Source organism: Neltuma alba, unplaced genomic scaffold (assembly GCF_004799145.2).
Source record: "Neltuma alba isolate B1F8T4 unplaced genomic scaffold, ASM479914v2 tig00011304_pilon, whole genome shotgun sequence".
NCBI lineage: Eukaryota > Viridiplantae > Streptophyta > Magnoliopsida > Fabales > Fabaceae > Neltuma > Neltuma alba.
In genome coordinates, this window is record NW_021636013.1 from 502,770 (window position 1) to 514,391 (window position 11,622).

Sequence of the window (11,622 nt, forward strand, 5' to 3'; positions counted from 1 at the left end):
ATGAGTTTCACATCACAACATTCCTACATAAGATTAGCCCCCTTCTACTCATCAATTATTTGCATCTATTTTTTTATTTTCGGTGACAATGTTAGCTCACTTCCTCTCCCTTAATTTTGTTGTTTGTTAAAGTATAATAGTCGTTGTAAGTTTATTTTAATGGTGTGTAAATGAAATGCAATAATCTCATAAAGAAGACTTTGTTACAATTTATGCACGTAAACCAAAAGAGGTAAAATGCAATTTTATATGCCACTTGTTGTGTTTAATTAATTTTATAAAATATACCTATTTATTTTTTTCATTCGTATTTGATCCAACAACTATTGTCACTATACATTCTTTTCTTTTTCTTGATAGACTCTTGTATTTCAAGTGAGAATGAATTATAGACTTTCAAGACATAACATGTTTTTAAATAAGTTTGAAGGGTTATATATAAACTTAAAAACATGGATTTTTAAGTTTATTTAAATACCTATATTTTAAATAGGCTTTTAAACTAGTTTCAGCCTTATCAAGCCATTTGAAGTCTTAAACTTAAACCTAAAAAAGTGTCTATATGCCTTTGAAAACTCAAGCTCAAGCCCACAAAAAGCCTATATGCAGACTTATGTTTTAGATATTTATTATAGACCAAACTTATTAGCTAAAACCTAGACTAGGTGGCCTATTTCAATCCCTAGGCTAGTAAGCTCATCATACCCCATGATAATGAGAGAGCCAGAAATGGGATCATGCACTAGTGTAATGTGAGCTTATGGGTAGGCCCTAAGCCCAATCAATAGCCCAGGAGTTGAGGAAATATCTGAATTTGATGTAAACAAGGTTATCTGCCTGAGTCCATATGGGCTAATTTTGTTGACTCTAAAGATTATATTAAAAAAATTATTTAAGAATATCTTAATATTAAAAAAATGTTAAATATGAACTATTTTTAAGTTTGCAATTATTTTTAAGTTTCCAGTGATATCTTGGCTAATTCTAATATTATATCATTTTAAATTTTAAAAATAATGATATATTATAAACATTATTTTTTTGCACATACATAAATTATTATCATCATGATTGTTCTTGTTTGTCATGTTATATGTCATGTAAGGGGGGACATCGGAGCGAGCTCAGGCCCAATCCAATGCCTGGTGTGGACGGACGTGGATGGGAATTGGAAACCCTCGTGAAAATCACTAGATTTCACTACAGGGAAGAAAACAAAACTTCATAGTCGTATCAATGAGAGAAATGATTTCGTTTTGGTGACAAAAAATGAAAATTCTGTTTTTGTTCAATAACTGCAAGTCCAGTGAACGTACCTACCGGTCCCCTTTATTTATTTTTTATTTTAATTTAATTCTTCTTCAATCCAGAAAGAGAAGCAAATCTTTACAAATTACAAATATCACCCAAAACCCTTTTGCTTCAGTTTACGACAGCTCTGGATCCACCCTCATGGCTTCCAATGGTGCTTCCGCGGTTAGTCATCCCTCCCTCATCTCTCCGCGTGCGTTGGTATTTTGCAGGTTGTAATATTCAGCTGAATTGCAATGTTTCAGACAGTGGCCGCGGATACAGAGAAGAGCTTGGAGAAGATCAAGAGGCAGTTAGCTTCTGGTTCTGGCAGAACTTTGCTGCAGGGGCCACTTCTCAAGCGATCTGAAACTGTAATTCGATTCTCATGTAGTCTCTGTGTTTATGAGTATTGTTCGAGTTTTATCGATTGCGTATAGAATTAATAATTCTTGACTCGGGAATTATTCGATTTTCTGGGGGGAAATCTCCCTGGACTATTCGAATTATAAGTTTGCTGCATTCAATAAGTCTTTAAGATGTGAGGGAACATCATGAAATTTGGAACCAAAATTTAAAGAAATCTGTAAAAATTTATCCGCATCTCCATCCCAACTGGACGTTGACCAGAAAGTTCTTTGGATCAAGGAAGCAGCTTCTTGCGGTTAATTTTAACACAATTTCATCTTTTTCATTCTGGGCAAAAGATCAGGACTTGCTTTATCACAAGTTTATCTTGTCTCCCCAATTCTATTAGCATCCCATTTCTGACTCCCCCCAAGTTTTTCTTTTATCACCTGACAATTGGTTGGTTATTTTTTTGATAGCATGTGCTATTTTCTTTAGAAGAATGTCCTAAACTCTTAATATGTTATTGTTGAGGCTTTCCGAGAATGGCAAGCTCTTTCCTCTTTAATTAGATTCCTTTTTGCTAGCTCATGAAAATGGTTTTGTGTTTACAGCTAAGAAAATGGAATGAGCGTTGGGTAATCTTGGACCCGACAACGGGGAGGATGGAGTACAAGTATGTTATTTATCATTTCTTCCTTTTGAGTTCTCATTTTGTGGGAGAGACTCTTTGGCTACTAATCTTCTTTGTTATTTCTCTTTATGTAGGACAAGGAGGAATGAACCAACTATAAAGGGGACCATAATATTTGATGCAAATAGCACAATTACTGTATCTCCTGTGAATTTCCAGTAAGAATGGTGTTGTTAGGCAAGCTTGTTATGATTAATTTTCTGTTACAAGTTTCCAATGGACGAAGCTGGCTCTTTATGCTCATTAAAATTGAATTGCCATCTTTCTGTGTGTTACAGTGGACTGCCAAAGTATGATGGATGTTGTATCTGTATCCTAGTTTGTCTACTGCCCCCACTATTTTTTAGCGCTTTGATTTATCAATTCATAGGTGTCTATCGGAGACAACTCTGCTTGCATTTATCTTAACTATCTTCTTTAGATATTGGGACACCGCAGAAAAACGATTATTTTCTCTGTGCGGAGACTCCTGGCGCAGCTAGAGCTTGGGTGTCAACTTTGCAGTAAGTTTTCTAGCCCCACTTGCTTCCCCACATCCTTTTTCCCAACAATATTAGTATCTATTGAATATATAATAGTTGAGTCTAATTTTTAGTTTTTCACACAACAACAACAGTAATAAGCCCTATCCTGCTAAGTAGAATCAGAAATATCATTCACTATGAGATCTTGTTCAATAAGACTAGAGTCCATCTGCTTAACTCCTCATTGGTGCCTCTTGCATCCTTCTTTGCACATGTCTACACTACTTTAATCAATTTTCTACTATTTTTTTTTTTACAATAGTTGTTACACCAATTTTTTCTCATGTATAATCATTTGGGATTTTTTCTTTACTTGTATAACCACCCATCCATCTTAACATTCTCATCTTTGCTACACCTACATTTTGTTGTTGTTATCCCTTCAATGCCCAACATTCACTATAAATAGCATTGCTGCTATGATTTTTACACTGGTAATTTTATTCTGTCCTTGGAAATTCCATTAGTTTATGAGTGTTTGATGATTTTATTACTAGTGCAACTCAGTTGGTTCTAAAAGCCCATAAGGAGGCTGTGAATTCCTTAAGTGGCAACGGTTCTGCAAAATTAGGAACTGTTGCAACAGTTGTTGCTGCAGCCAATTCAACAGCCATGGAGAGTTCCAAAGAAATTGAATCAGCAATGCAGGTTTCTCTGCGAAATGCTCTGGGGATGATAACAAATAAGACTCCTGACGGTCCTTTGGATGATATGACAATTATGAAGGTACAGTACTACAGTCTAGTCCTGTTATCTTTTATCTCTGTCCGATGGACAGTTTAGCATTCAAGTATGGTCGAATCCTTGTTAGTTCTGTCTTCTTCTGGTCTATTCTGCTACTTAACTCAGTCTGGCAGGGTTGGAGCAGGCCTTTTCCTGGGTCCCCTCTTTTTCTGGTCAATTTTTGTTCTATTGGGTTCCTCGGATTTTGTTTGTAGGAGCCTTCCTTATTTTTTGTTCCTTAATTATTCGTTGACTGCTTTGACTTTTGTGAGATTATGAGGGCTTCACCCCTCTGAAGTTCTATCTTCGCTGGTCCTTTCAAAATCTTTCATATGCATAGAGGGAAGAATTATTATCGCACGATGCTAGTAATGGAAGAACTTGAACAACAGACAAGAATAAATATTTTTGCTTTTTATATGCTAGTAGGTTTGGTTAAACATTAAAAAATTAACAAACTTTTTTGAAGTATTGATACGCTACAAATCCAGTGGTCACACTTAACCCATGCCCTCCAAATTCTTCTTGTGCCTTTATCGTTTTTTATTTTGTCGGATTTGGTTCTAACAGCAGAACCTTTTCTTCCAGGAAACACTGAGAGTTAAGGATGAGGAGCTACAGAATTTGGCTCGAGACCTCCGTGCCCGTGATTCAACAATAAATGATATATCAGAGAAACTGACTGAGACTGCTGAAGCTGCCGGGGCAGCAGCATCAGCTGCTTATACTATGGATGAGCAGCGGAGAATCGCATTTGCTGAAATTGAGCGTTTGAAAAAGGATTCAGAGAAGCATCAGGAGGTGTATGCGCAGAAGGTATGTTACTGTTCTCGATCAATTTGAAGATTTTGAGTAAAATATGATGAACCGTGATATCCAAGCTGTAGCAGTGGGTATAACTTGCTGTGACATTTCTCTTGTTCATTTGCCTTAAATCCTTTTTATAGCTGAAAGAGTCTGAAGAAAAGATTATGAGCTTGAGCAAGGAAAGAGAGCAATTAATCAATCAGAGAGATGAAGCTATTCGGGAAGCAAATATGTGGCGCTCTGAGTTGGGGAAAGCTCGAGAGCATGATGTGATCTTAGAAGCTTCTGTTGTAAGGGCAGAAGAGAAGGTTAGGGTTGCCGAGTCAAATGCTGAAGCTAGGATAAAGGAAGCTGTGCAGAGAGAATCAGAAACCGTAAAAGAGAAGCAGGAGCTTCTTGCTTATGTCAACATGTTAAAAGCACAACTTCAAAGGTTCGATATCTCAATCTTTGGCACTTGCTTATACTTTCCTTAACTAAGTTTAGTTTCTCATCAAGTTGCGACTATGGGCCAATATTTCCCTTCTGAAGTGAGTTAATTAACCAAACTTGTAGTACTGTATGTCAGGCATTACAGCGATAGCCCGTTCAGTACACAAAATAATAAAATAAAATAAAAAGAAGAATAAAATAAACAATGAAATGAATTAATCAAAGGATACTTTTAAGGATAGAAAACAAATCATTGACAGACATTGACAGACAATGATTACGAGAATATAATAATAAGCACTACCAAATTTTCGAAGATTCATTTTCCTGTAACAGATCAAATGGTCTCGGAGTGAAGCTGGGACCCAAAAAAGAACAGCTATACTTAAGTGTGTCATACTGTCATCTATTGATTCATTGAGCGGGCTTTTTTTTTAATGCTAATGAAGCAGATAATTTTTGTTGTTAACAGACAACACATTGATACAACTCAAGTTTTTGAGAAGACAGAGTCTTGCTCAGACATGAAGCATGTTGATCAAACAGAAGAGAATGTGGATAAAGCTTGCTTAAGTGTTTCCAGAGCAGTTCCTGTCCCTGCAGAGAGTGTAGTTCACATGGCAACAGATCAGGTGAACGTCCGACCAGTCGGAGACAACGAATGGAGCGATATTCAGGCAACTGAGGCAAGGGTAGCTGATGTAAGGGAAGTATCGTCTGAAGCTGTAGGAAACAGCTTGGATATTCCGGTGGTTAGTCAACCTGGCTCTGATCATCACGAACAAGGATCAAACTCTTTCCATCAGCCCTGATCCCAAATCTTTGGCCATATAGAATTTTTCTCCCGGGGGGAATTGTAATTATACCATTTTATTTGTATGTGAATGTAAACTTATTTGATTTCATTTTCCTGGTTCCCTAATATGGCCTGCCCTGGCGAAGGGTATCTTTTCTACCATACAACGAGCTGGCCTCTTGTAAACTTCCACAGTGATGTGTAAAGTTTGATCTAACCCAGCAAGTTCGTTCCCAGAGGCTTGTGGGAAATAAATAATTTACTCCAATGTCAGCTTAAAATCATCAAATTATTGCAGGGCCTTGACTGTAGATAAAATTTTGGTCTATATTTATTAAAATGCCCTTAATTTAAACGTACTTTAGTTTTGGGAAGACTACTCTTGTGTGAGTAGAATCTAAGATCACTTGTGCTAAGGAAAATTTACCCGCCAATATGTCAGTAGTACATTTTGATACTATCTTGCGACAAACTAATGAAGATTTACATATAATAAAAAAAAAAGAAAGGACATGCACTAAACATAATGAAAAGGAATAGTTAGCTAGTGAAAGACACACTTAATAATATTCAAAATAGTAAGTCTAGGAATAACGACTACAACATATTTTGTCAAAGTACTTTCTCACTTCAGCCCTAGAAAAGATGCAGGCTGGGAGATACATTCATATCTCTGTGTATGTCATAATGCTCTGAAAGTTAAAAAACCAATGAATAGATCAAGTTACACATAAACATGTCAAGGGTAAGCTCTATATATATGCTCCTGAAAAAAAATTAAAATTTCAAAATGATCCTCTAAAGTCTAAGTTCTCCTTTTAATCATTCAAATTTTTCTTTTCCAATCATTCTTGTCCCTCCATCTATTCACAAAAATGATTGAAACCACCAAAAAAAAAAATCATCGAGAGAATATTTAAATAAAAGGGTTACTTACGCTTAAGAGGATCAAACTAAAAAATCAATAATATTTCAGGAGCAACAGTAACATATGAATTTAGTGCAACCTATTGGTTTTTAATATAATCTTGCTGAAAAGATTTTGACTAATCATCATTTTCTCAACAGGATTAAACTAAAAATCCAAAGACCTCACAAAATCCAAATCCGATCTATATATGATCGATCTATTTTCATCATGTACAATCAGTGGAATGATCAGAAGCAAACTGAATGACAGATCTGAGTTCATCCCAATTACCATTAGCAAGCACATCTTCCATATTCTGATGATGAGGATTCAAAAAGCTGTGGTTATAATAACTATTAGTGACCATTGACGAAGGAGCTTGATGATGATAAGCAGCAAACTGACCCAGAAAAAAGTGGCTTCTTTCATCAAGAACTGGTAATTTCCTTTCAAGATGATGAGTAATAGAGTCTGTTGATGATGATCTGAAACAAGTGGAGCTGTAAGGCATGTTGTTGTTGTTGAAGTCGTATTTGTCGAATTCTAATGTTTTAGGATTGCTTGAATCCGTCTTTGTTGCTGTTTTTGTATCTCTGGAAGTTGGTGTATATTTTCTGTAGGACGGGATTCGTTTGAATATTCTACAAAGTGTCCAAACCTCCTGCAAACGCATTAACGAAAAATTGGTATTAGTCTAAATAATTAAACTAAATCAGGAAATATGATCAGAATAGTTTTTTTTTAATATGATTATTTGAGTAGGCTAGATCCGGACAATGTCAGTTATTCTCTCAAAGGCATTTTTGGCATTCATATAAACTCAAATTTGAGATCTCATGTTTAAATGGCCAAAGCCGTTCCCACTATATCCAAGTCATAGTATTTCTCGGGCCTTAAATATAAGACCTATTTTGTAATGTAATTTATACTACAAAATGGGCTTTACATCTAGGACTGGAGGAGTATGTAATTTATTCTTTATTTAAAAAAATAAGTAGGCTTTAAAAATGAAAATAAAATATGTTATTTTAGCAAGATTCAAATGATCTATTTTATATCTTTTTAGAAGATTCTACATAGAAAATATAAAATAAAAAAATATATTTTCAATAAACAGACTTCTATAAAGACATGAAAGCACCATTTTGATGCAATCACCGACAAGAAATTAAGGGAGTGGACCATTCAGAGAAAAGCTGGTATATGTTGAAAGTTACATCTGTGCACATAGCACTAAAATTCATTGAGAGTGTGAGTATTCAACAGAGTTGACTTGGAAACCAAATATTGATGACTTTTTATTAATTTGAATTGCTATAACCCCAAAAAAAAAAAATCATCAAAATCGGCGAAATTTATTGCAGCTTAAACTATAAAAATACAAAATGGACGGTTGGTAAGCACTGTCAACTAAATTGAAAATTATTTCATTCATTATCTCTAGAAGCTATGAAAAAAACTCTGTAGAAGCTATGGAAAAAGAAAGTTCCGATTCAAAATTCTAATGAAGACTCTACATAAATACCCACACATGCACACTCTTATGTTAATGAAAAGAGGTATTACTCAGATCTTAAATTGATGAATGCTAAAAAGTTGTTTATGCATAAATCTTTTATGTATTTCGCCTTCTTAAATATCGATCTTGATTTTTCTTGGTCTCTAAATATAAGTCCTAGCTAATACAAATTTTTAGATATAATCAATACTTGCTTTTAAAAAAAAAAAATCTCAAACCGAAAACATAATTCTTATATAATCAGATAATAGTTTGCTGTCTACAAGTATAATGAATCATAAGCATGGTTTTGACCTATAATATATAATGTAAATTAACTCTAATTAAAGTCAATTGTAATATTTTGGACCCAAAAAAAAAGTCACTTGTATATAACGTGTTTCTGACCCAAAATCTTTCCGATTGTCATCATTTGAATTTATGTTTTTTCTTTTTTTTAAAAAAATAAATGTTTGTACTCTATACAAATAAATGGTTCTAGATGGGCTTACTTTCAGTTATTTTATATAGAGTTTTCAAAGAGAAGAAAATTCAACAGGAGGATTTTCGGTACACAAACATCATCCAAATAAGAAATTTAGTTTTCTGCAAATTAAAACTCAGTGGTAAGAAATTATTTGCTTCAAATTTTCAACAACTATACATATATAAATATTTATATAATATCAGAAAAGGCATAGCTAGAAAGAAAATGTTTTGTGTTCAGATGGAGACTTGCCTATGGCAAAGGCTTCTAGTTAGTTTTCCTGTTGTTTGCATGGTTTCCTCAGTATCAAAACAAAGAAGATGAATTTCACACACAACTATATTTTTCTTCTTTATTTTAATATAAGAATGCATGAATATAAATTATTCAATTTAAAACATTCTAAAGTACACTCAAGGCACCCTTATACACAACACTATAAAAATTTACTTCATAACAATTAGGACATTCTATGGAGCTTCTTGAAAAAAATTTTCTTGGCCACACTATTAAATAACAATATCAACAGTATTCACTGCATGGTATTATGGATAAAGGTACAAATTTACCCCGATCTTATTTCTCATGTGCACTCAATACCTTATTTTTTTAGCTATACAATTTAATTTACTTATCTTTTTTTTTTTGGCACTCAAAGATCAGGGATAAAATTGCACCTAAAAACATGAGATCATAGGTAAAATTAGACCGCAAAAAAAATATCATATAAAATTACACCACTAAAAAGATTGAGGTATTGGTAAACCTGAGAAATAAGATCGGAGGTAAAGTTACACCTTTTACCCTAGTATTATTTCAACTGAAAGTGAAGTGAAAAACTAGGGAACAAGTTTTTCATTTTTTATATCTATGTCTCGTGCATAAAGGCCAAGTCTATTTCATTTTCTCTCTCTCTCTCTCCGTCCCTTCATGGGATTATGCATGGGAATGCATAATAATGTAGTTAATTTCTTGTAGATGACTAGGGCTATACATGTAACTTCACACATACATAAAAGAGAGCTAATCAAAGAGGAGAAGGGAAGGGAACTTACAGCTTCTTGAAGATGACTGGTGGTGGGGTAGTAGGGTGGTTATTAGGAGGGAGGCGAACTCGTGCATCATCCAATCAGTCTTGGTTCCTTTGCCAGCACTGCCCTTGTAATAGACGAGGGACTTCTTGAGGCCAATGCAGTGAGTGAGGGCATTATCGTAAATGGACTTGTCAATTCCCGTGGCTTTCCAGAAGCCTGACCCCGTAACCCTGTTTGGCCTGATGCTGTTCCTGTACTTCCTCCCTCTCTTGCAGAAGAAATACCATTCCTTCTCCCCCACGCTCCCGCTTGCCTCTGCTCATTCGTCATACCATATCCCACCATCCAAACAAACCATTTCACGTTAATTACTTCTCAATTGATGATCTCCTCAATTCTAATTAATATTAATATATACATACGTGAGATGATAATTCAGTTAGCTAGGGTTCCTTACTTCCTTTACACAAGACATAATACAAAAAAGTCTTGCATAATCATTACAACTACATAGTATATATTGATCTGTTCAAGCTAGTTTTAAGGATTTGATGAAATTAAGGTTCTGTACTTGTTTATTAATCTGTTAGCTGGACTGCTTCTGCAAATTATTCACACACACACACACACACAAAATAAATGGAACTTGGGATATGGAAATGAAGAAAGAGGTGTTAATTATTATTTGGAAGATCCCAGCAGGGATCGTATATAATTGTAATTTAAGTTTTAACGATTTCATGGAGATCATTTTTGGATCTCTCTCTCTCTATCTCTGAGTAGAAAGTTTCAAGTTCTGGTTCGAGTTTGAGTACATGCAGAAAAAGCCTTTGGGAGATCTTTCACAGTTATAGTCTGACAATGCTCGAATCTAACCTTGATCACATGGGTTTATAAAAAATACACACACCCAGAACTTGAAAAGCTTTGAGTTCTAAATATTTCATGGAGATATCTCTCTGATCTTTCTCTCTCTCTATATATATGTATATATTCACACAGACGACAGAGGTTAAAAAACTTCAAGTTCGAAGGATCTGGCGGAGATATTTCCATGATTAGAGGAACAGATGAGCGAGAGATAGAAATTGGAATGAATTATTTGTGAAGAAGAAAGGAGATAACAAGTGAACTTACTTGGGAGATCCCAGGGATCGTACTTGTAGATATCAATTTGTTTGATGAGTTCGATACGAAGGGGCTTCTTCTGGACCTTCCTTCTCAGGTAAAACCCTACCAGTTCTTCATCTGTTGGATGGAATCTGAACCCAGGAAGCATCCTTCTCTCATCATCATCATCGTCTTCCTCTTCTTCTCCCTGATGATCTTCAATATCTTCTTCTAATGATCTCATCATGTTGTTCTTATTCATCACTACCTTATCAGTATTAATAATATTACTGCTTTCATCCTCCATTTTTTTCCCCTCTTCTTCTTCTGAGCTTCTTCTGTGATTGTATGTATTCTCTCCTCTTTAAAAGACACTTTCAGAGTGGAGTCTCAAACTAAAATAATATATAATTGAAAAATATCCGAGCGTCATTCCATGACTTGTGGCTCCTCCTCCTGCAGTCAAGTCAAAAATTTCGATTGTGACATCGTTATGCTTGAATACTTCTCTTACCTAAAACTCTCGTTGACTAAATTTGTCACCACATCATCATTATTAATATCCAGTGGTTGATGACTACTAACTAATTTATAAATATTAACAAATTAGTTAAATTAGTTATTTGTATAATAAATACGTATTGTCTTCTCTAAAATACATCTGTTAATTATATGCATTAAGATGAAAACTATTTAACATATCGTACATATCACCATGAGTATTACTTTGAAGAAAAATAAATACATATAAGAGACAAAATAAATTGAAATCTTAAAATTAAATCTTTCAACTAGCTCTTATACTATAATTGTTCGTGTTTTCATTTTTAATTAATTTTGATCGTCAATGTAACATTATACTTATTGTCCCATACAACTCCTATTTACATCGGAGAATATTTGTTTCATCGTGTCCTTTTTTTTTTTTTTTTTAACATTTCAATGCTTTCTTTATGGCCGCACAAATTT

General features: G+C 34.4%; 2 protein-coding genes across 3 annotated transcripts; one reads left to right on the forward strand and one right to left on the reverse strand.

The window, feature by feature from the left end:
• The first annotated feature begins 1,316 nt into the window (after window positions 1-1,316).
• LOC114711700 (switch-associated protein 70) lies at window positions 1,317-5,903 on the forward strand. Of its 2 annotated transcripts, none has more exons than XM_028896120.1 (10): window positions 1,317-1,476; window positions 1,557-1,664; window positions 2,253-2,314; window positions 2,407-2,490; window positions 2,611-2,642; window positions 2,754-2,835; window positions 3,354-3,582; window positions 4,168-4,395; window positions 4,527-4,819; window positions 5,291-5,903. In XM_028896120.1, exons 1-10 carry the CDS (start codon window positions 1,453-1,455, stop codon window positions 5,628-5,630), a joined length of 1,482 nt encoding a protein of 493 aa, XP_028751953.1. In that variant the 5' UTR covers window positions 1,317-1,452; the 3' UTR covers window positions 5,631-5,903. The 2 variants fall into 2 exon arrangements, with proteins under 2 accessions (XP_028751953.1, XP_028751954.1); XM_028896121.1 differs by having other exon boundaries at window positions 1,317-1,472; window positions 1,553-1,664.
• Window positions 5,904-7,088: 1,185 nt separating this feature from the next.
• LOC114711705 (transcription factor JUNGBRUNNEN 1-like) lies at window positions 7,089-10,989 on the reverse strand. Its single transcript, XM_028896125.1, has 3 exons — window positions 10,681-10,989; window positions 9,565-9,858; window positions 7,089-7,185 (listed from the first exon to the last, which is right to left on the reverse strand). Coding segments are annotated over exons 1-3 (576 nt in total). The 5' UTR covers window positions 10,961-10,989; the 3' UTR covers window positions 7,089-7,183.
• Between the last annotated feature and the right edge of the window lie 633 nt (window positions 10,990-11,622).

Bases quoted from the DNA above. Each gene is read 5' to 3' on its own strand.
- LOC114711705 (XM_028896125.1), bottom strand. From the start codon at position 10,960: ATGGAGGATGAAAGCAGTAATATTATTAATACTGATAAGGTAGTGATG. The intron at 9,859-10,680 runs GTAAGTTCACTT...ACGAATGAGCAG, and splicing joins CGATCCCTGGGATCTCCCAA to AGGCAAGCGGGAGCGTGGGG.
- LOC114711700 (XM_028896120.1), top strand. From the start codon at position 1,453: ATGGCTTCCAATGGTGCTTCCGCG. The intron at 2,315-2,406 runs GTATGTTATTTA...CTCTTTATGTAG, and splicing joins ACGGGGAGGATGGAGTACAA to GACAAGGAGGAATGAACCAA. The intron at 4,396-4,526 runs GTATGTTACTGT...TCCTTTTTATAG, and splicing joins AGGAGGTGTATGCGCAGAAG to CTGAAAGAGTCTGAAGAAAA.